Source organism: Hemiscyllium ocellatum, chromosome 16, assembly GCF_020745735.1.
Source record: "Hemiscyllium ocellatum isolate sHemOce1 chromosome 16, sHemOce1.pat.X.cur, whole genome shotgun sequence".
Lineage (NCBI taxonomy): Eukaryota > Metazoa > Chordata > Chondrichthyes > Orectolobiformes > Hemiscylliidae > Hemiscyllium > Hemiscyllium ocellatum.
The window spans coordinates 31905459-31931299 of record NC_083416.1 but is presented as its reverse complement, the minus strand read 5'-3'; the positions used below and the strand labels follow the sequence as shown (position 1 = coordinate 31931299).

The 25841-nt window shown below is 40.2% G+C and overlaps 1 protein-coding gene across 2 annotated transcripts in view; it reads right to left on the bottom strand.

The window, feature by feature from the left end:
* The window catches only part of sh3pxd2b (SH3 and PX domains 2B), a 329121-nt gene that overhangs the window by 177154 nt on the left and 126126 nt on the right, over positions 1-25841 (bottom strand). For both annotated transcript variants that reach the window (XM_060837107.1, XM_060837108.1), the window contains exon 4: positions 2418-2494. In XM_060837107.1, coding sequence (XP_060693090.1) covers positions 2418-2494 — 77 coding nt within the window. The remainder of the gene's footprint in view (positions 1-2417; positions 2495-25841) is intronic.

The window sequence follows — 25841 nt, the reverse complement described above, 5'->3', positions numbered from 1 at the left end:
ATCAGGGAAACATTAGATTGCATTCAGCTATAGAAATCCTGATTTCAACAGGCGAGTTGACACTCATTGAAAGTCTATGGCAGGGCCAGAAATCAGGGGACACACTGCTGCTACTGGCCCAGAAACCTGGGCCCATCTCCTACCCGAGCACTGAAACCCAGTTATTAGGCCATGATGTAAAACCCTGTGTCAGAGGCCAGTCTCTGGCACGGAAAGCATAATATTTGATTGGACATCTAAGGGAAACAGAACTGTCATGTTTTGGAACAACAATGGAATAATTTCTGTCAAAATATTTAAATTGTTAAAAAAACTAGATTGCATGGAAAAAAATATATTAACTACAGAATGTAATACCATCATATTAACTGCTTTCACCTCAGAGAACTGTAAATATTGGCACGTGCTGTCAGAAAGTAACTGATAACAGTAAAAATATTGTTTAATACAGGAAAATTTCACTTTTTACTGAATCTTGCTGATGTTTTCATTAAGGCCATGCAAAACATTTTAAAAACATGCTATATTTTGTCATCTTCTTTCCTCTTGTCATCAGACAAATATTACTACTCAATACATCAACATTGATTAAATATTCTGCATTAACTTCTTGAAATATTCTTTTACAACAATTTGTATTTACGTAACATTTTGAAAGTAGCAAAACATGAAGGTACTTCTCAAGAGCATTACATATACCTTAAGACTTAGCCACATAAGATAACAAAGAGATAGACTGTAAGAAGCAACTTAGAAGAGGAGAGACAAAGCAGAGAGGTTATGAATAGAATTCGAGAGCTTAGAGCTTAGGCAATTGAACAGAGGACTGCAGAAGAAGAAGTGATTAAAATCGGAATCCATAAGACACTGGGATTGGAGGAACACAGGTATCTCAGATCAGTGAGGCTGGTATGGACCACCACAGTAGGGAGAGGCAAAACCATGAAGCAATTTAAAAACAAGGATGAAAATGTTCAAAATCGAAGTGTTCACAGACTAGGAGATGATGCGAGTCAATGAGCACAATGATGGATGACTAGGACTGGATGAGTGAAAAGGAAATGAACAGCTGAGTTTTGGATGCACATGAGTTTACAGACAGCAGAATGTGAGAGGTTGTCAAAAGGACACTGGCATAGTCAAGCCTAGACATTACAAAGGCATTGTGAAGGTTTCAGCAGAAGAATGAAGGCAGTTTTCAGGGACTAGTGATGTTACTTGGTGATGGAGCAAGTACATGACTAATGGCTCAGGATCAGAAAGTCACAAACTTTGTGAACAGTCTATTTCAAACTGTTTGCAGGGAGAGGGATGGAGTCTTTGGCTATGGAACACAATTTAAAGGCTGGGAGTGAAGACAATGCCTCAGTCTTCCTAACAAACAGTCAGAAGAAATTTTTACTCATCCAACTCTGAATGTCAGACAAGCAAACTGAGAACTTCAAGAAAAAGTGACAGTTTGCTGGTGAGTTAGAGCTGTGTGTCATCAGTGGTTACGCAGAATGGTGTTTGTAGATAATGCCAGTGACTGACAACACACAGACATGAGACAGAAGTGGGGTGGAGACAATGATAGATCTTTGGGAATGGTGAAGCAGGGGTGGTCGAGTCAATCAAGAATGGTCATTGGAAGTGACTGCCTTCAGTTGGGCTGATGGAATAGCAACCAGCTGACCGCTGTCCAACCAACTTGCAAATAGTGGAGAGAAACTGAAAGAGGGCAATATGGTCAATCATGTGAAAGTCTGTGGACAGTTCAAAAAGTATGAGCAAAGATAATTTACCATTAATGTCACATAATGTATTATTTGTGACACAAGAAGAAATGCTTTGGTTCTCAGTGAATGAGCATTCCACAGCACAGAAATTATTTGATAAATACTAACAAAAACTAAAACAACTGCGGTTGGTATATAACTATCCAACCCATCACAGTTACTCTCACAAACAAAATGCCTTGGCTGCTTCCTGGACATATAGGGCAACATGTATTGGTGTACAAGGCTGAACTGTTATTTACATTCTAGAAAGAAGTATTTCCTCTGTGAGATAGAGAAATAAATTTCATGAACTGAAGATAAGCTTTTTAGTGTTAGATTGCATTTATTTTCTCTTTCTCAGCTGAGCAAATGTAATATCCTGTAATACGAATGAAAAGTCTTTTGATATTTGGGGAAGCAATAGAGTACTCAGTGGAAACATCTGACTACAGAAGTGTAATTGTTGGTGTATTTTTGGCATAGACATGGTGCTTCCATGATTTTAGACAGTAGTCTACTGTTAGGTTTTCCTGTCTGCCATCTCTTATGCTTTAAGTGGACGGACTACATAAGCAAACATTTGTCTCAATCAGATTTCTCAAAGATTATATGGCAGATGTGAGCTCAAGATTATCAGCTCTGCCCCCCTGAACTTACCCTGCAGTATTCATCAATTGGTTTCAGCCTCTTGACGGCTACATCCCTGATGTGACTTCGTCTGAAGAGAATTTTACCTGCAAAGCAAATAAATAACATCCTCTTAGAAAACAACATATCCATTAAGTCCTCCTTCACTGTTGAAGTCAGGAGCAATAATACCTAATCTACATTAACTTTGTTAACCTAGGAAGAAGTCGAATCTTCCAATCATTGCAGGTGTACATTGAAAATGTTTGGAAGTTGATAACTGCTTAAAATATTTTGAAATCTTTATGTAACAACTCTCAAAATAATTTGCAACAAGTATTTTATTAGACTGAATGGTTGTATGATAAAGTTGCTCAAAATGACTAAAATCCCAATACAGAATCAAAAGTACTTTGCGGCAAAAGATTTTACATTTAAGAACCTGGGGTGGTAAACTCGTTCAACATAACACTAAAACCAGTGGACATCACTGTGCAAAAATAGTGAGATCAAACTAATTAATTAACTAATAACCAAGCAATAAATTAATTTTATATTATTGATTTGAATATTTTTGTATCTTTTGCTCGGTATCATTATGCAGAATTTAATAGACCACAACAAAAAGTAATGTTGCTGAAGACATTTTATCCCATTTGCTTTGCACATGCAGCCAGATGGCTTCTTTAAAAGAATAACTCATTGTGCTTTGCATCAAATCTGGCATAATCATTCGTCCTTTCTGGATTAATTGTAAAGAACTAGAAACTGGTAGTTTCTCCATTAAGACCGATCAAGCTTTCTGATCATTGATATCAAGAAAAGTTAATCATTTCTGTTCCATGCCACTCATTTCTACCATCACCTTTAGCTCAACACTGATGAGTTCAGGAGCTGAGCTTCTGGTGGGAAACTAAATTGGGCAATGGTGAGCAGATTATTGATTTGTAGGTGGCTCTTGATGGCGTCTTCCATCATTTTACTGACAATTGGGAGGGTGCTGATATAATGGCAAATTGGTCAGGTTAGATTATCCTATATTTTTTGGATAGAATATACGTAAGTATTATTGTAGATCTTGTGGTATATTGGATTGTGCCCCTAGCCCTGTGCTAGTAGGTAATCCCAGCTGTCCTGGAGATGAGTTACACCATGCCCAAATAGGTTGAATAAAAATAATTATTGCCAAGTATTCTCCAGGTTGTTTCCAGCATTATTGTTGCACTGGAATACTTAAGCTAGGGCATAGCCAGCTAGAGTGGGCAGGTCTGCTGTAGTCAAAATGGGATATTGTCTGTTTTCTTGTTTCTGATATATCTGATTGCAAATTGAATTAGCTGGATAACCAGTATGCATGACAGAGTGTATCTTTCAGCATAAAATAACAACAATTCACTCACCATATCTGCCTTAAGAGGCATGCAAATACTTCAAACTTAGCTCTTTCACCCATGGTTGAGGATTGGGACGTGCATTTTACTTCTGGTAAACCTATTTTCTGTTTGAGCAAGAGAGGTTTGCTCTCTCTGCTGGGCTAAGTCTGCTCATCTCGGCCTATAATCATCATTTCATGGTGTGTGCATGCATGTAATCCTGTGTTGCAACTTCACTAGGTTGGTACCATTTTGGTTAATCTCTAAGGATTTTCACTACAGGCAAGCCAGTTGTTCCTTGATGTCTCACACCTTCAACTAATCAGACTCAAAACACTATTATTACTTGGCTGGAAACAATGCCTTCTCTGCCCAGAGTACAAGCTGACCAATATCTTTTATTGGCCTTTGACAATTATAAAGGATTAAATTAATTGAATTTTCTGGATTAAATGCTGCTTCACTTGTATTATTACACATCAGACCATACTGTCCCTCGCCTGCTGCCACCAAGATTGATTTGTGTGGTGAGTAATTGGAATCACAGCATCAAGCTTTATTATGCGGTCACCTTTTACCCAAATTTCTGAGCTTCCCCCTCTGTGCAGTAAAGATGTGGCTGGTCTTCTACCTCAACTCCAGTTTCCTGCCCTACCCTCAATCCTTTGACAACCATACAATGAGGCCACAGGAATAGGCAGCAAAGGAAATTTTAAAATATACCTTTTCAGTTTGCACTGATCTTCGGTGATCAACATTCACAAGAGAATTGCTACTGCACAGAAAATGACATTTAAATAATTTGTTTCTGAAATAGTTGGGGGGGGGGGGTGTGGTGGTGTTCTACATTTTTTTGTGCATCGTTGGGACTGCATATAAATATCTGGACCACCTAAAGTTCATAAAATGAGGAGAATGCTTGCCACTGAACACAGCTCATGATGAGAACCTGCTTTTTCAATCTTTTAAAATGGGGAGGTCGATGCACTACACTTACACAGATTGGTTAGCAAGTAATCAGATTTGGGACATGCAAAAGCTATAGAAACAATCATTTTAGCTAACTAACAGAATTAGGATGCCACTGAACTGTAAGAAGAAGAAAGGGACAACTACCTTCACCTTCAGTGCTATAAAACAAGTACTTATTCACCCCATCATTCATACTCTTCCTCCCTCTCATTCAATTATACAGAAATATTGACCAGGAGAGAGTGACGGCAAAACACTTGCATGTGGTCAGAGGCCTGTCTCAGTGGATCTGACATAGATGGCAAAGATTATATCAAAGTAAAATATCATCCACAACGGCAATATCAGAGAAGGATTTAGCACCATTATGCAAAAAGACGCAAATGATGGATCATCTTCAGATGTTCCAACTGATAAATAGGCCCCCAAATTGAAATCAATACCATTCAGATTGTATGAGACTATGTGGAGAGAATGACAATCAACTTCTAAATGCTTGTGTCAATAACTTTTGGCATTTGTATAACTTAACTGATACATTGTGATTAGCCTTTTGCTGATCAATACTCAGGTTCAGAACCAAAAGTACTGTGGCTAGCAGCAGCAACACAGATCCACTGAGGTGGCCTGTGATAAGGAACAGTTTAGTATCATGAACTTCTGAGAACATCGTTCAGATAAAGTACTATAGGTGCTCTTGGCACTTAGGTACCATACTTAGGATGGACATAAGATTAACAGAGAAAAATTGGAGGAGCGATAAAGAGGAAGGGGAGGTGATATTTTTGTAATTATGTATGATCAATACAACTTTCCATTCATACAGAGCTTTGAAGCAAAAAATACACTCCTAATGTTTTTCACCATGATGAAAATAAATCATGAAGAGATGGATCTTAAGGATGTTAGAGATCCATAGAGACAAGTGGTTTAGACAGTAACTTCCTTAGCAGGGGCCAAGATGGCAGAATCTGTTCCTTCCAATAGTTGGGATGAGGGCAATAATGGTGGCAATTAGTTGCAGGTGAAATCAGAGCAGTATAAGTTCTCATGTTCCGAATTACATCTGCTCCACATTCCTTGTATGTGAGAGGATACCTGAAGTTCAACTTGCACCATGACAGAATGCTCTTATACCTGTTAAATGAACAGATGCTTAGGGATCATTTTCTGATGAATCTTGCAAAGAATGGTGTAGACCAGAGACTCGACTGCAATCTGGAGATTCTGATGAAAACCTGCTTCTTTGTTTCATCAATTCAGAAGAATAGTTATACCTTAAACATTAACCAATCGGGTTCTCTGTTGATGTTGACTGGCCTATTGAGTACTTGCAGCATTTTCTGGTTTAGTGTCAGGATGACAATACACTTGCACCAATGAGAACATTCAAATAGAACAAACAAACCAATGCCACTTTTTCTCTGCACTCTGAAACTTCAGCCAACAAGATCAAAACAATGTAATCCTCTGATCAGCACATGGTACCCTATCATTGATCGCATGATTACCAGCTCGGATTGTGTTTTCAATTACATTTCCAGAAATCCCTGCTGGAACAGACACAAATAGATGTCAGAGAAGAACACAACTCTATGCTCAAATCAGTTGTCTGCCATTATTGAACAGCTCACCAACACTCAGTAGGTCTAGGTTTGCAATATCTAGATTGCCACTTGGTGAGATACTCAAGACAGACCAGTTTGAAATTGTTCTCAAACAAGAGGAATGGCATGGTGGCTCAGTGGTTCACACTGCTGCCTCTCAACACCAGGGACCCAGGTTCAATCCCACCATCAGCCAATTGTGTGGTGTTTGCACATTTTTCCTGAGTCATAGAGATGCATAGCACGGAAACACGCCCTTTGATCCAACTTGTCCGTGCCGACCAGATATTCCAACCCAATATAGTCCAACCTGCCAGCACCCGGTCAATATCGCTCCAAACCCTTCCTATTCATCTACCCATCCAAATGCTTTTTAAATGTTGCAACTGTACTAGCCTCCACCACTTCCTCTGGCAGCTCATTCCACAAACGTACCTCCCACTTGCATGAAAACATTGTCCCTTAGGTCTCTTTTATGTCTTTTAGGGTTTTCTCTGGGTGCTCCAATTTCCTCCCACAGTCCAAACATATACAGGTTAGGTGGATTGGCAATGCTTAGTGCTCCAATAAAGACAGAGCCTGTGGTATGTCCAGAAGAAATGGGTAAGAGTACTTACACTTATTTTATATTTGGGGCACATTATAGATGCCCTTTTTAAAAATCTTCGCCAGAAGGTCCGGAGCCAAATGAACCCTGTGCAGAACTTTTAACTGCATAGTGCATGTCCTATTACAAATTGAGATCTTTCGCACATTGTGCCATGTGACCTCCCACGTTTCAGAAGAGATCTCCACTCCTAGCTCTTGCTCCCAAACCTCACATAACTGGTCAATATCCTGCCAGGCTCTACCACCCAGCAGGCAATCGAGGACACTAACCGATGTGGGAAAGAGAGCTGGGTGTTGAAGTTTCTTCAGAGGCATGGGAGGATATTTGGGAGAATGCAAGGAAGATATCAATTTGCAATAGGACCCATACTTTACAGTTGAAGATTCTCCACTGGGTCCACTTAGCCCCAGACCATTTTCAAAATTTAAACAAGGGGTATCTTCAGCATGTCCCAAGTGCAAGGTCTGTATGGGTACTCTTACCCATTGTCTTTGGTCTTGTGACAGGCTTCAAACAGATTGGAGCGTTGTGGTGGGTGCAATGGAGAGGATTTTAGGTGTGGGGGTGGAGAAGGACCCTATTTCGCTCCTTTTGGGCTTACCCATTATATTTCCTGCAGACGCGCATAAGAAAAAACGTTTCAATATTCTTACATTCTGTGCAAGGAAGAATATCTTGCTAGGTTCGATATCAGAAAACCCCCCCCCCAGGCCTGTCGGGTTGGCGGAAGATTGTTATGGAGCATATTCCCCTGGATTTTCTCACAAATATGGTACACCACAAAACTGAGAATTTTTACAAGACATGGCAACCCTTTTTGAAATACCTGGACACAGATTTATCTGCCACACTAATATAGGCGTAACGGTTGTGTTTCACGAGTCCAATATCCAGGGAGGAGGAGCTGTGAATGTATGAGTGTTTTGTTTGGCTGGGCTGAGTTATTGCTATTTATTTGTTTGTTGTTAGGTATTTATTTATTTAGTTAAATAGCTAGTTTAGGGTTTTTTTAAGTTTTATACTTCTCTATATATGTTTATACATTTGTATAGGAGGGTGGGTTGGGGAATGTTGTTTATTATTTGGATTTAGTTTTGTACCATTTTTGTACTGTTTTGAATTGCATTGTGTTGTATTTGTTGTAATATTTAAAAATCAATTTTTTCTTAATTAAAAAATATTTTTAAAAAGATGGTATTGTCACTGACTACATCATGTTTGACTTTTGCAAGTTGCAAAGGTATTTCTGAGCCTCAACAAAACAAAACCATAAAGTTACAGAAGTGAAATCCATCCCAAAAAACAAAAAAGCCAATTATTGTTTGGGGCAGAAAGGTTAGCACAGCTACCTCACAGCATCACAGACCCAGGTTTGATTCCACCCTCAGACAATTGTCTGTGTGGAGTTGTGCACACACACTCAGTGTCTGCGTGGTGCTCCAGTTTCCTTCCAAAGTTCAAAGATGTGCATGTTAGGTGGATTGGCCATGTTAAACCGCCCACTGAGTTCAGAGATGTTTCGCTTAGGTGTGTGAGCCATCGGCAAATTCAAGGTTAGAGGTAAAAGGACAGGAGATGGATCTGGGTGGAATGCTTTTCAGAGGGTTAGATTGGACTTTTTGGCTGAATGGCCTGCTTCCGCACTGTAGGGATTCTATGGAAAAACTTGGAATGGTTCCAAATGCACCAAATGAAAGAAATTTTGAACTTCAGTTGTGAAAAATTTGCATGAACAAGTCGCTCAGAGCTAAGTAAATCCAGAATTCTGTGAACTAATCCACTAGTAACCTCTTGATTCGCATGGTACCCTAGTTTAGTTGATGAACAACTGGAAGGAGGAAATCTATTTTTACTTAGTGGAGATTAAAAGTTACAGTGAGCTGCAGTTATTGCCAATAAATAAATAGATTTTGCCACCATGTTTAAGTCAGAGCTGATGAAGCTGGTCTATTTAAAATAACCTTCTCTTTGTTTCAAAAAATCATGTAGAAACTTTACAAGACAGGTTTATTTAGACATACTTCACAACGTACAATAAATATTCAGAGATTGTTTCATATTTTACAATAACTATGACATTTGCAACTTCACTGTATGAACTGCATCACCTAAACTTGACAGATTACTGAAAATAAATTAGCAAATTAATCAAAAAAAAAGTGACAAGGAAGGGAGGATTGGCACCAGCACTCTACCCCAATTCTAAGCCACCAGTGCTGACTGTACATGAGATAGTTACGACATTATACAAAAACAATCATAACAATTAACAAAATAAAAGCACACTTGGATGTTAGCACCCTTAGACTCAAGGCCGGAGCAACTTAAGTAAAGACTTTTACCAAATACCAAAACAAAATTCAAATGACTAGCCATTCGCAACTGTAGATATTTAGACACAGGAATAGATGAGACGCGCATTATTTGTAAAACCTGATTCACATCCTACATCCTTTTATGTGGCCAAACTGTCCTAATGATTAGCAACCAAAAGAACATTATTCTAGAGGCAGTCATAGAATCTGAAAGATACTTTATAGAAACCAGGCATCCTGTTGCTATGATAAAAAGCTCTAAACAATTTCAGTTTGAGATGCTAACATGCTGTGTCATAAGGCAGTCAAGACCACACAAGGCAATGTTCCATTCAAAAGAAAATCCTGACGGATTTCCTTTTCCTGCGTCAAAAAAACACATTTTTGATTTCCTCAGCTTCCCCTGGTTCTTCTCAGCATTACAGTGACAGCAGCCTTCCTCTAAAAACAAACAATTCATCCATAGGTTAGTCCCAAATGTAAACACTCCCACTCAAAGGGATTGAAAAAATAGTTCTCTGCAATAATTATCTTGCAAATGGCTTACCTTTACTACTTTTAAAATATGGATTGGCTTTTTAACTATTATATGGTGTAATCTGTTAATATGCAAAAAACAAAGTTGGAGATATTTTTTAAATTCACATGATAGTTCAATGTACCAAGATTCAAGTTTTTCATTCTTTGGGACAACAGACACTGTAGCCTGACAAGGTATTCAATCATCACAGTATGCTAAAAACAACCAATTTTATCTGGGAGTTTGGAATATAATTGAGCGCCCTAATATTAATGTAAAACTGCCCAGCTGGCGTGCATACTAGGATATTTCTTTTCAGATTCCGAATGTTCCGAAGACCGAAATCATTGAAAGGTCTACAAAAACCTGACACAATTCAGGATTTTTTGAACGCTGCACAGAAAGTGAAATTCACTCCTTCTGTTTTCAATGCCTCTCCCCTCCTTTCCTTCAGGACAACTTAGGTTCAGAGATTGTGTCAGAGCTTGTTGCTATGCCTTGCTTTCTTTTGGCACTTAATTAACAACAATTAATTAAGTCAAGAGAAATAGGCCAAATAGCACTTTTTTTAAAAAAAGACCTTGCACAGTATTTTTTTCCTGCTTGTACTCCATTGCAAGTTTTACATAAATTATTGAACCAATGCATTTCTAAATAAACATATACAGGGAACTTGCATGAGCACTGACTGGAGTCAACGGTAGATGTCATGTTTCTTTTAAGAACAAAGGTGCAACAGTCTAGATGGCTAAAGAAATTCTGGCCATTTCTGTGTAAGAGACAGACATCCTTGCAAAGTCTAAGTGTAGCAATGGTTTAAGAGTGACAGACACTGATTTTAATTTTATTGAGGGAATTTACATCAGATAAGTGATTAATCAGAATTTTAAAAAGTTCTTTTTCCCCCAGTACTAGTGATGGATGCTGCCAAAACAAATTTGACGTTCTAGTGAAAGTTTGCAAATGAATCTTTACTCATATACATTGCAGTGGATCTCCAGTCAAATCTGTGCATCTCGAAATTAGAGTTTAAACCAGAAATCAGTGGCTTTCCACTGATAGCAAATGTTAGAAATCTCAACTGGGCTAAACCCAGATTGAAATATGATTCACATTTCTTGTCATTGCAAATTTTGATTGTCTTCCCAGGCCACGAAATGATAAGCAATGCTGCTGGGAAGCATCTGTGCTCTACTTTCGCTTAATCAATCAAATCTGCTATTTTTACAAAAATAAATCTACTGAACCATAATATAATCACTCCTCACTATCTGCTGATTTTCTACCAACACATCTGTGCACTCACAAGATCAGCTCCAGACCCCATGTGCTTTGCCCTCAGACTTGTTCAGTTTGATCGCACAGTCCTTTGCAGTAGAAAGTGCAATTACATAGGAGTGGTATCGGCTTTTCCTATTACCTGCAGGAAGTCCATGCTCCTATCCCCTTTGGATTACAAGGATTTGGCGTACAGGCTCTGCATCTACTTTCTAGAGGGAAATGCGTCATTTTTAAACAACTTATTAAAGTGCATTACACTTTTATTACAAATGATTAGTTTTAAAATAGTGATGGAAAAAGACGACCAGATCTAAAAGTTGAAGTTCTACATTGGATGAAGGCTAATTCTGACAGTATCAGGCAAGAACTTTCAAAAGCTGAGTGGGGGTGGATGTTCGCAGGTAAAGGGATGGATGGAAAATGGGAAGCCTTCAGAAATGAGATGAGAATCCAGAGACAGTACTTTCCTGTTCAGGTGAAAGGAAAGGCTAATAGGTGTGGGGAATGCTGGATGACCAGAGAAATTGAGGGTCTGGTTATGAAAAAGAAGAAGGCATATGTCAGGTATAGACAGGAGAGATCGAGTGAATCCTTTGAAGAGTATAAACGCAGTATGGGTATACTTAAGAGGGAAATCAAGAGGGCAAAAAGGGGACATGAGATAGCTTTGGCAAAAGGGTTTTTACAAATACATTAAGGACAAAAGGTTTATGAGGGAGAGAATAGGGTGCCTCAAAGATCAGCAGGACAGTCTTTGTGTGGAGCTGCAGGAGATGGGGGAAGATACTAAATAATTATTTTGCTACAGCGTTTACAGTGGAAAAGGATATGGAAGATATAGAATGTAGGGACATAGATGGTGACATCTTGAAAAATGTCCATATTACAGAGGAGGAAGTGCTGGATATTTGAAATGCATAAATGTGGATAAATCCCCAGGATGTACCCTAGAACTCTGTGGGAAGCTAGGGAAGTGATTACTGGGCCCCTTCCTGAGATATTTGCATCATTGATAGTCGCAGATGAGGTGGCAGAAGACTGGAGATTGGCTAACATGGTGCCACTGTTTAAGATGATAAGGACAATCCAGGCTGGTGAGCCTGACACCAATAGTGGGCAAGTTGTTGGAAGTAATCCTGAGGGGCAGGATCTACACATATTTGGTAAGGCAAGACTGATTAGAGATAGTCAACATGGCTTTGTGCATGGGAAATCATGCCTCACGAACTTGATTTGAGTTTTTGGAAAAGTAACATAGAGGATTGATGGGCAGAGCCATGGACATGATCTATATGGACTTCAGTAAGGCGTTCAACAAGGTTCCTGATGGGAGACTGGTTAGCAAGATTAGATCTCAGGGAATACATAGAACTAGCCATTTAGATACAGAACTAGCTCAAAGGTAGAAGACAGAGGGTAGTGGTGGAGGGTTGTTTTTCAGACTGGAGGCCTGTGACCAGTGGAGTGCCACAAGGATCAGTGCTGGGTCCACTACTTTTCGTCATTTATATAAATGATTTGGATGTGAACATAGGAGGTATAGTTAGTAGGTTTGCAGATGACACCAAAACTGGAGGTGTAGTGGACATCAAAAAAGGTTACATCAGATTACAGTGGGATCTTGATCGATGGGCCAATGGGATGAGGAGTAGCAGAGTTTATTTTAGATAAATGCGAGGTGCTGCATTTTGGGAAAGCAAATCTTAGCAGGATTTATACACTTAATGATATGGTCCTAGGGAGTGTTGCTGAACAAAGAGAAGCTCCTTGAAAGTAGAGTCGCACGTAGTTAGGACAGTGAAGGCGGCGTTTGGTATGCTTTCCTTTATTGGTCAGAGAACTGAGCTTTGGTTAGGCCACTTTTGGAATATTGTATGCAATTCTAGTCTCCTTCCTATCGGGAGGACGTTGTGAAACCTGAAAGGGTTTAGTAACGAATTACAAGGATGTTGCCAGGGTTGGAGGATTTGAGCTATAGGGAGAGGCTGAACAGGCTGGGGCTGTCTTCCCTGGAGCATTGGAGGATGAGTGGTGACCTTATAGAGAGTTATAAAATCATGAGGGGCATGGACAGTATAAATAAACAAAGTCTTTTCTCTGGACTGGGGGAGTCCAGAACTAGAGGTTTAGGGTGCGAGGGGAAAGGTAAAAAAGGGACCTAAGGGACAACCTTTTCACGCAGAGAATGGTGCGTGTATGGAATGAGCTGTCAGAGGAAGTGGAAGAGGCTGGCAAATTGCAACATTTAAAAGGCATCTTGATATATTTATGAATAGGAAGGGTTTGCAGGGATACGGGCTAAGCGTTGACAAACGTGACTAGATTAGGTTGGGATTTCTGGTCGGCATGGACAAGTTGGACCGAAGAGTCTGTTTCCATGCTATACAGCTCTATGGTTCTGTGACAGATGGGAGATTTGCATTACTGCTTAAAGGAGAATGTCACAACTGTGCAAAGAGAGGACATCTTGGAAGGCTGATCCATCGAGGCCATATGGACAGAGGACAGGAATAAGAAAGTTGCAACCACTATGATGGGGTTATACTACAGACCTCCCAATAGCCAGCAGGAGACAATGATACAGATATGATTTGGATAATACACTGATATAACTATCACTGTATTCTAACAGATGAAAGGCTTAACAGACAATCAGTTTTTCAATGTATAATTTCAGTTACATCACACTGCAAATTTTTTGCTATAAATTCTGTGTTATGATCGAGCCCTCCACTATCACCTGATGAAGGAGCGTTGCTCCGAAAGCTAGTGTGCTTCCAATTAAACTTGTTAGACTATAACTTGGTGTTGTGTGATTTTTAACATGATACGGACATGTAGGGAGGGCATGGAAAGATGTAAAAACAGAAGAGATTTACAGTGGATGATTTTAATTCACCCAATATTGAATGGGATTCCCTTAATGCCAGATGTTTGGATGGTGCAGAATGTTAGGATGATTTCTTGAAACAATATTTACACAGTTCATTTCGGAAAGGGGATATATAAGTATTGGAAATGAGCCTGGCCAGGTGATTGAAGTTTCATTTTGAGAACAGTGATCATAATTCCTTAAGTTTTAAAATCATTACGGATAACGATAAGACTGGCCCTTGGATGAAAATGCTAAATTGAGAGAAGGCTAATTATGATTGGGGGCAGCGTTTGAGGCTTAACTGAAACAGTTGTTGATAGTTCAGCTCCAGCAAGTCCTTGTGAGGATGAAAGATAGAGATGGTAAGCGATATTGTAAGTTTAATCAAAAAGAAGAAGGAAAAATATGAGGCATAGGAAACTGAAAGCATATCCATTGAGAAAGATAAAGGAAGCAGGAAAAAATTTAAACAAGGGGTTAGGAGTGCTAAAAGGGGCCATGAAATGTTCTTGGCAAGTACGATTAAGGAGACTTTCAAGGCATTTTATATGCATATTAGCAGAATAAGGGAAGCTAGGGAAAGGGTAGGTCCACTCAAGGGAAAAAGGAGGGAATTTTTGCGTGGAGCCAGAGAAAGTGGGTGAGGTCATTAACGTGTACTTCGCATCAGAATTCACTAAGGAGGAAGACTTGGATGACAATGAGATAAGGGAGATGTATGTTGATGTACGAGGACATGTCGATATTAATAAAGAGAAGGTGCTGTGTGTAAAGAAAAATATTCAAGTGGATAAGTCCCCAGGGCCTGATAGGATCTATCCCAGATAGAGTGAGGCAAGGGAGGAGATTGCTGGAGGTCTGGACAGAGACCTTTGTATCCTCTTTAACCACAGGCAAGCTCCCAGAATACCGGAAAATAGCCAATGTTATTCCTTTGTTTAAGAAGGGTATCAGAGATAATCCAAGAAAGTATAGACAAGTATGCCTTCCATCAGTGGTAGGGAAATCATTGGAGAAGATTCTTAGGGATAGGATTTACTTGCATTTTTAAAAATAATGGACTTACTAGGGGTAATCAGCATGGCTTTATGTGGGGGACATCTCGTCTCACAAATTTGAGGAAGTGATGAAGATGATTGAAGAGGCAGGGCAGTGGATGTTCTCCACATAGAATTTACTAAAGCAATTGACAAGGTAGGCTGGTTTTTACAGAAGGTAGGTGGTGCCTGGAACATGCTGCTGTTGGTAAGTGGTAGAAAATATGATAGCAATATCTGAGAGGTATTTAGACAGACATGAATAGGCAGGGAATAAAGGGAATGCGGACCATGTGCAGGCAGATGTGTTTGGTTTAGAATAGCATCATGGTTGGCACCATGGGCCAAAGGATCTGTTCCTGTGCTGAACTATTCTGCGTTCTAGGTTCTAACGGATGGTGCTGATTTTATATCAGTGCAGAAAAATAAGCCCCTCAGTAATGTTACCACATGTAATGCAGAAATCAATACAAATTCCAGTCCATGGTGTAAGATAGGTTTCTTGCAGAAAACCAGGGGTTATGTTTCTTTGTATAAAGGTACTGAAATACGCTTATCACAGCTATGTCACCTCCTTCTGGACAGCCTGAATAATATGAAAAAATGTTTTTCACTAGCCTTGTCATTTTGCATATTCTTTGCAGAATAAACGCAACATTTCTAATTCAACTAGCCACCCCATACAGGGAAATATCAGTTAAATATTTTCACTACCACTGACTCAATCGTTCACAATCGGCGTTCCACCTCTTGCCATTTTGATTTCCAGTGCTGTGTTAACGGTTTGAATAAGATTATAGAATTATAGAATTCCTTGCTTCTTTGGATTGTGTCATTGCCTACAAGTTCCATACCCAAGACATGATTCACATCCAAAAGAAACTGACATTGGGAATTTTGCCAAAGGTCTGCATCACAGATAAAAAATTTCTCACAACAATAATTAGATCCTTGGGAATTTGTATTAAATCACTGAAATGAATTCAAATTCAGATTTTACAGGCATTTCACTTGGGCCCAGCATGTCTCAGTAAAAGTTAATTTAGACCATGTTACTTCAGTGGAAGGGTGAAATTTAAGGAGGGAACAATCTCATGTGCTTTCAGGATGTTTGGCGACCTCGGTTCACTGGGATATTTATCTCTTATTCAATCATTTTTGTCATCTCCCTTTGGTGGATTGACATCTGCAGTTAAACATACCAATATTCAAGTCTAATATTTTAAGGTTCTACTAATGAAAGGAAAGTCAGAATCCTGGACTGGGAAAAGAAGAACAAAAAAAATCAGTTGAAGCGGATGGGGTATTAAAAAGAAATAAAAACAATGTGTGCTCAACCACTCGTTTAACAGCATAGCACACATATCTCACATATGATTACTTACCTAAAAATATGAAAATATAGATGCAGAAATTCATTCATAGGGAAAGGGAAGTCAGACTTGTTGGATTGTCCACACAGTGCTTGATATTCAGTTTTGTTCTAGTGTTTCTACCCCGTAATTGCTCAAGTGTCATTCCTGTATTTTTAATGACTTCATCATCCAACATGGCTCCATTAGTAAAGAGCGCCAAGGACCTAGGCTCCATTCCAGCCTTGGGCAACTGTCTGTGTGGAGTTTGCACATTCTCCATATGTCTGCTTGGGTTTCTTCCAGGCGCTCCTGTTTCTTCCCACAATCCAAAGATGTGCAGGTTAGGTGAATTGGCCACGCTAAATTGCCCATAGTGTTCAGGGGTGTAAAGGGTAGGTGCATTAGTCAGGGGAAATGTAGAGGAATAGGGTAGGGGAACGAGTCTGGGGGGAATACTCTTCGGAGGATCCTTTGTTGGGCTAAAGGGCCTACTTCCACACTGTAGAGATTCTATGAGATAGACTGAAGGTCTCTTGTTGAATCCTTGGCCAATACGGACTGAACTAATCTAGCAGAAGCTGAAAGAGTTGGGAGAGTATCTGCATTGATTTGCAATGAACTGAGGAAAAGTAGCAATTAGCAATGATTATGACATTTCAAATCACTGTTTAATAAATATTACTGGGCATGAGCGTAAGTGAGGACTATACAGCCTGAGGACATCTTTTGTGGTCAAATCACCACCTGTCTATTCTAAAACTACACAAAACTAGTCAATTATCTGATGGAAATTGGCATTTGTGGAACTTTAGAACAGCAAATCTACTTTTGCAACTTAATATTTAAATTTCTCTGTACAAGTAATAGAATTCCAAGTGATGATACTGTCTGGGAAGATTTCCACAGGTTGAAGTGTAATATGGAGGTTTGCCACTGGCTTTGAGTGTATTTTTTGAATTAATGCAGTATTCTGCTGTACAGCTGTTACTGAAAACAAACTTGTATTACTAAGATGAATCTGGAAATGGTTCAAGACAGGAACATTGGTTAAACAGGAGAAAGTATTAGAAAACAAAAGAACACCACTTTCGCAAAGTGTGACTTAAAGATTTACTGGGTGTTACTTTGGAAAGACCATTGGAATACCTTACAGATTTCCTGGCAGCAAACTACAACAATTTAATTCAGTTAATAGAAATCTGCTGTTCACCTTCCCCTCACCCGACTCCCCGCCCGCACCCCAACTCCCCCAGAAATACTCCCATTCTACAGCTGAATTGATACTTATAGTGAACGCTAATGCAAGTATTTAACTACTCTGACAGCACTCAAAATCGAAGGGGAATTGACATTCCTACAGGAATATTCCAACCAGGATGTTGGATTATTTTAATTAAAGCAAAATACAAGAGTGTAATTCCAGACATATATTACATAACTGGCAAATATAAAATATGTTTTTTTTCTCTGAATCAATTTTGCGGCTCTCATAGAAAGATTTAATTCAAACAGCAATGGGATGAGCACAGCCCTTAAGCTGCTTCTGTGGCTGCCATGTTACCAGGTAAAATGTTAACTTACTGCAAATGCAAGACAACTGCACTAATTAGAACCAAAAGACATCAGTACAGGTAAATTTGTTCACCTCAGACCTCATAATTTCAAAGTGATGTTGTTTAATCACCTTTCTGCCATCTTTTACACAAAGTGTAACTTTGCTCATCGCTCAGCTCCAAGTCCTGAGAAACAGCATCCACAGACTCCAGCTTTCTCTAAAGGATCGACAGATGACAAACGGAAATATGATCTGGACACTTTAGGGGCTCCATCCCTAATGAATCCAAACCATGCACATCTCATTGTAAACCAAGGAGCAAGAATTATGGCATGTGGACAACTGGGGAAGTGGGGAATTTCAGGAATTAGATTACTTACATACAGTGTGGAAACAGGCCCTTCGGCCCAACAAGTCCACACCGACCCGCCGAAGCGCAACCCACCCATACCCCTACATATACCCCTTACCTAACACTACGGTCAATTTAGCATGGCCAATTCACCTGACCCGCACATCTTTGGACTGTGGGAGGAAACCGGAGCACCCGGAGGAAACCCATGCAGACACGGGGAGAACGTGCAAACTCCACACAGTCAGTCGCCTGAGGCGGGAATTGAACCCAGGTTCCTGGCGCTGTGAGGCAGCAGTGCTAACCACTGTGCCACCGTGCCGCCCGAATAGGAAAATAAAAGTGAGAAGTCAACATTAAAGACATTTCATGAGTGGCATCCTGTGTGACTGTTCTGTAGAGAACCTAGAGGGTAACTGACTATTGATGGCAAATTACTTAATCACTCCAGTTGCCAAATTAATTTCATTTCTTAAAGATAGAGAAACTTTATCATGTTTGGAAATTTTTGCATAGTGATAAGTTCACAAAGAAACGTTTGATAATGTTTCATAAATGCACTTATGCAATGAGTCTTGGGTGACAGTGATTCAACAGTAGTACCCAAGTAAGGCCTCAGCCACAATCATGTCAAGAAACAATGGCATTGAGGTTTTGTAAGACCATTCTGTGGGAGCAGAATTAGGCCATTTGGCCCATTAAATGTGCTCCATTATTTGCTCATGGCTGATAAGTTATTCAGTCGAGTGTGTGGTGCTGGAAAAGCACAGCAGGTCAGACAGCATCTGAGGAACAGGAGAATCAATATTTCAGGCATAAGTCTTTCATCAGGAATGAGGCTTGTGAGTCAAGGGGGTAGAGAGATAAATGGGAGGGGGTGGGTTTGGGGTGAAGGTATCTGAGAGTGTGTTTGGTAGATGAAGGTGGGGGTCATGGTGATAGGTGGGAAGAAAGATGGACAGGTAGGACAGATCATAAGTGCAGTGCTGAGTTAGACAGTTGGATCTGGGATAGGTAGGGAGAGGAGAAATGAGGAAACTAGTGAAATCCACATTAATCCTTCAGGCGTTGGGTGGTTAGGGTTTGGTGAAGGAGCAGGCCCAGCATCTGCATGTTCTTGGCGGAGTGGGAGAGAGAGTTAAAGTGTTTGGCCACAGGGCAGAGGGGTTGCTTCACGTGCGTGCCGGAAATGTTCTCTGAAGCGTTCTGCAAGTAGGCGTCCTGTCTCCCTGGTGTAGAGGAGACTGCAGCGGAAGCAATGGATACAGTAAATGATATGTGTGGAACTGTAGGTAAATCTATGATGGATGTAGGAGGCTCTTTTGGGGTCTGAGATGGAGGTGATGGGGGTGTCTGGAGGCAGGTTTTGCAATTCATATAGTGGCAGGGGAAGGTGCCAGGAGGGGAGGGTGGGTTGGGGTGGAGTGTGGATCTGACAAGTTGCAGAAGGAATGGTCTTTACAGAATGTAGGTAGGGGTGGAGAAGGAAATATTTCACTAGTAGTCTTTTTCCATTTGTAGGTGGTAGAAATGGCAGAGGATAATATGATGTACACAGAGGTTGGTGGGGTGCAAGGTGAGGACCAAGGCATGTTGTTCATTGACTTTCTTCTACCTTTTTCCTGCAATCCAGGATCCCCTTACCAATAATTTTGAAGCAGTAGGACTGTGCTAATGCTAAGTTTTTGAGGAAGCCTGTTGTTAGTTTTTTGCATGTTGACTCAACCCTATTTTACTGTGCACTTCTAAGTACTCTGCAATCTCATCCCTAGTAATGGACTCTAAATCTTACCAATGACTGAGGTTAGACCAACTAGCCCATGGATACCCATCTTCTGCATCCCTCTCTTCTTAAACAGGGTGTTACACGAGCCATTTTCCAGTCCTTTGGGACCCTCCATGACTCCAGTAATTCCTTAAATATAACCACCAATGCCTCTAGAAGCTCCTCAGCTATCTCCTTCACAGCTGTGGGAAGTAGTCCATCAGGTCCAGGTGATTTATCCACCTTTAGACCTTTCCACTTCCCCAGAACCTTCTCCTACTACACTCACCGCTGCCCCTTGAAGTTCTTGGTATGCTGCTGATGTCTTCCATCATGAAGATCCATGCAAAGTACCTATTCAGTCTCTCCGTTATTTTCTTGTTCCCCATTGCTACTTCATCAACCTAATTTTCCACATAATCACTCTGACCTATTACTTTTTATAGGGCAGGTTCATAGCTCAATGAAAGTGAAGTCGCAGGTAGACAGGATAGTGAAGGTGACGTTTGCTATTCTTGTGAATTGTGATAGAGTTATAGACCATGAAAACACACCCTTTGATCCAACTCCTACAGGCCGATCAAGTTTCTCAAACTAAACTTTGTCTTTATTGGTCAGTGCATTGAGTATAGGAGTTGGTAGATCATGTTGCAGCTACACAGTACATTAGTTAGGCCACTTTTGGAATACTGCATGCAATTCTGGTCTCTCTGCTACAGGAATGATGCTGTGAAACTTGAAAGGGTTCAGAAAAGATTTACAAGGATTATTGCCAGGGATGGAGGGTTTGAGCTAAAGGGAGAGGCTGAATAGGCTGGGCAGTTTGCCTAGAGCATCAGAAGCTGGGGGGGTAACATTATAGGGGTTTAGAAAATCATGAGGGGCATGGATAGGGTGAATAGCCACGGTCTTTTCCCCAGGAGTCCAAAACCAGAGGGGATAGGTTTAAGGTGAGAGGGGAAATATTTAAAAGGGATCAAAGGAGCAACTTTTTCACACATAGTGCATGTATCAAATGAGCTGCCACAGGAAGTGGTGGAGGCTGGTATAATTACAATATTTAAAAGGCACCTGTATGGATACATTAATAGGAAGGGTTTGTAGGGATATGGGCCAAATGCTGGCAAGTGGGACTAGATTAATTTAGCATATCTGGTTGGCCTGAATGATTTGGACTCAAGGGACTGTTTCCATGCTTTACAGTTCTATGACTCTATATCTAACAACACTTACAATCGTCTATTATTTGCTAGCTTACCTTTACATTTCATTTTCTCCCTCCTTATTTTTTTTTTGTTCCCCTCTGCTGGTTTTTCAAGGCTTCCCACTAACCTTCACCATACTGCATACTTTTTCTTCTGTTTTGATACTGTCCCTGACATCCCTTGTCAGCCATGGTTGCCTCATCCTCCCCTCAATGAAATGCTTTTTCCTTGGAAAGACTTTCTGCTGTGCCTTACAAATTACCCCCAGAAAGCCTGGCCATTGCTGCTTCACCATCTTTCCTGCTTCACCATCTTTTCTGTTGCAATCAACTCTAGCTCTTTACTCAACTGTAATAACGTGACATCCGATTCCATCTTCTCCCTATATAGATTGCCCTTGAAATTTACTATTCAACCATTTTATCAAAAATAATTGATGTTGAAATATCAGTGGACTTAATGTTCTTCAGAAAATTTTACTTTTGAGGAGTTGCTGCTTCTATTTGAAGACTGTTCTCTACTTACAGCTTAGAGTTTTAAATTGTACCATGATGCTCAGTGCAGCAGCAATTCCTGGTCAACAGATTTCAGCCAAGACAACAATACCATGAATATCATCTTAGTTGTTAATGGAGGCTCAAATGAAAACACAACAGAAGTGTGGCTGTTGCAGATTTCAGGTTCTATGCATGTACTCTGGTGAGCCAGGCTCACCGATTCCATCTTTGTTCTACTCTGAACAAGTAACAGGATTCCAAGTGATGATGTCGACTGGGAAGGTTTCCACAGGCTGGAGAAGTGACAACTCCATATGGACCTTTTGGATTAATACAAAATGCTTGAGCACAGCTGCAGCAGCTCATATTACTGGGATAAATCTGGACATCTGGCTTGAGCACTAACAACTTTTGTGGTTCCACGCTGGCCATAATCTTCAGTTTTACTGATTAAAACAAAATGTTAAGGCTCTCAACACCTAAGAGTTGATGCAGTGAGTAACAAGCAAAGGTGAAAAAAAAATCCCAGGCTTGATTTCTTGATCTACTTCAGATTCTTCTTTCTCTCTTAAGAGTGTCTCCTCAACACCCCTCCCCCCTCACCAGTCCTTGCCAAGTCCACAGTCACCTCTCACACAGACTGTGAGGAAACCACAGATTCTTTTGTTTCAGAGGCAGAGACTATCTCAACAAGGTTGCTCAGCTACAACTTTCCCTTTCACTGCTTACTCCTCTCAGTCTCTCATTCACTCTAATCCCAAGTAAAGTTGGCTTTTCTCCTGTCTCCTCTCCTTGTTCTCTCCAACTTCATCTCTTCCAGAAAAAAAACTTTCAATGCTCAACTGCTGTTCCTCACTCTAACTGTTGTCTGTATATTCTCATTCTCTTTCAAAACACAATATTCACTTACACTACCCTATCAAGACCCTTGTGGTCATCATCCAAGGTTCAATAACTCCATAAATTCCAATATGTTCAAAATTTGCTATCTAAAGTCTACTACATGATTGTTCTAAATTTAAATAGCTGATCTGTGTTATAGATCCTGGCCCCCCCGGCCTATTTCTACAATTTTATCCAGCTATCTATCCACTATATTCTTGCAGTTTCATGATCTGGCCTTCTGCACATTATTTTTGTACAATCAGTTTTCAGTGGTACATCTTGAGTTGCTGCATTTATTTGAAACCCCATTCCCAATTGGCAACAGTAACTTTCAAACTACACTTTGATTTACCCCCATACATTGGAGTTAACTTATTTAAAAGAAAAGTTACCAGTACAAAGTAAATGCAGATGTAGGGGTTTACATAAATCTTTCTAGGTTATGTAAGACTGTGGATGTGTTATTCAGATATTTCATTACTTTGCTTTGGAACATAAATAAGTGTGCAAAAATTAAATTAAAACATTGTGTTATTATAAGACACTTGATGGGGTTTGCTTTTATTGGTTTTGGCTTACATGTGGATGAAATATAAATCGCAAAATATGGAAAGCACAATTAATAAAACCCATTCATTAGGCCAAAGACCAGTTCAATTTTACAGAACAATGTGGAAAATCCAAGGGGACAATCAATCAATGCTTCTGTAGTACAGCAAAGGGCCCAATGGCCAAAACGTGTCAGAGCAGGGGGGCTAAATTTTTACAGCTTAGAATTTGAAGAATTGGGCACAGATTAAGCAGACATGACAGGAAGCAGATGAACAACTATTAAAGTCTAGCATGAAAAGTGCAGGGATGAAAATGTGTATGTCTGTTACAACATAGCAGTCAACTGTGCAATATTGTTGCATAGCAACACATTATTTTGGCTTGAATCGCTGCCATGTTTCATGATGCACAACATCTGTTTGAAACCACTCGATGGAATCATCAAAATCCATTAGGTTAGGGTGTCTGTGCATACTTCCAGTCAGTATATTTTGCTCTATTCCCTTAAAGTACTTCAATGCAAAGTAATAAAACATATCACATCATTTTATTTCTTTTGGCAAAAGCCTTTTAGCACTGCCATATTACATAACATCTGATAATATTAAGATAATGTTCACTTTCTTCAGAATTGATGAACAATGTAAAAGTATTCCCTCTTACAGTACAGTAATTTAACCATTCCACAAAAGCTGTTTGCAAAGTAATTAGAGGGGGAAATTCCACTTCATCTGAAATGGAACATTCTTTCCAAATCCACTGCAATCTGGAATTAGTTCCCAGTGCCAGTCATTCCAACTGGTTCAAATTTTAACCCCAAAATGCTAGTAAATCCAGGGAGATTCCATTCTTCTCGAGTAGGATGCTCCAATTCATTCTGATGTTTGTTCAAATGGACTTTAATGAAATAACCACATATTGATCTGATTCAAGATGAATCTGTTCAATCGTTAGTCAATCACAGTTCACATCAATCCAAAAGCAATTACTTAAATCAGGTTAATTAATACAAGTACTGCTGAAAGAAGATGGAAGATTTTTGAAACAGGTGCTGCTTTAGATATTTAAAAAACGGTACATGAATCAAATTTCACAATTTAAACTTATATGTTAGTGAACTCGTGCCCAAATTTTCAGCACAATGGAATAGACCAAAATTGCAAACCCTACAACTTCGAAAACAGCACTTTCCTTTTTTCTGAAGCAGCAAGTGAGAAATCAGGTGAGGTTTTGTTAATGCATGTTCTGCAGAGACAGCAGGCCATTTAGCTTAGCAGCCAATTCCACTGGAAGCTGCATTTGGCAGCTTTACCGTGCAGAACCGGAGCATACACATTAGATCCACTGAAAGTAGGCACAAATTTTGTGAATTCATCTTGATAACCAAGGTACTTCTTTGGAGAAATAAGGTACCTCTATGGATATGACCTTGGAACCCCTTTGGGAAGTCAGGTATCAGTGGGGAAAGGTTTATGGTAAGGTATCCTTAAAGATGATGGGGAGTCGTGGTTCAGATCAGTAAGAGTAGAAAAGATTGTGGCTGAAAGGTACATAAACCCTTCAGAACTATAAACCTACATAATAAATGCCAAACATGTCAAGAAATGTCAAACATACCAAGAAATGACAAGAATTAACAAGCAAGCATTAAGCTTGTCCACAGTTGTCAAAATGCAATTTTTCACAAGTATATGTACTTTTCTCAACAATTTACCAAATTAATTTGAATCCTGAGCATATGGGTAATAAGGGATACTGACTCAGTAGGTGATGTATAAAGTGCAGAACTCTAGCTTGCACTAAGTTCACATGGAAGTATGAGTTACCATGAGGGTGAAGGGCGGTGTGTTGGTATGGTTGGGCTGAGGGAATAAAAGACTAGAGAAACATATGATATTTTATTCTTTCATTTCTATTCTTGCGGTGCTCTAGCTGCCAGACCAGATTTCTGCCTAGTTCACCTTGGTACCTGGTAGTCACCTTAGCTTTTCCCAGTCGCCCAGCCCAACTCTCAATCCAGGCCCATTCTCAGGCCAAAAATGTGATGGCCATTGCTGAAGGTCAGATTCACAGAACTAGAAATACCCACACCTCTGTACACCTCACCTGCAAAAAATCTCAGAGCCTTCATGATGCAGCCCGGATACATGATGGGAAGTCCATATGTGCCCTCCTTTCTGAAGTCCTTAAATTATTAACTCCACCACTAACACAGACAATGGGTTGAGACAGATCATGTGGGCGGCACGGTGGCACAGTGGTTAGCACTGCTGCCTCACAGCGCCTGAGACCCGGGTTCAATTCCCGACTCAGGCGACTGACTGTGTGGAGTTTGCACGTTCTCCCCGTGTCTGCGTGGGTTTCCTCCGGGTGCTCCGGTTTCCTCCCACAGTCCAAAGATGTGCGGGTCAGGTGAATTGGCCGTGCTAAATTGCCCGTAGTGGTAGGTAAGGGGTAAATGTAGGGGTATGGGTGGGTTTCGCTTCGGCGGGTCGGTGTGGACTTGTTGGGCCGAAGGACCTGTTTCCACACTAAGTCTAATCTAAGTCTAATCTAATCTAATGAGTAAAAAAAAATAATAACTTGGACACATGATAGGAAGTGTGAAGGGTCAGGCCCCCTTTATTGGCCCCTACTTCCACCTCCCTGCCCACACCTCCCACAGCAACTCCTTCCATCCTGCCCTTTGATTCTCCAC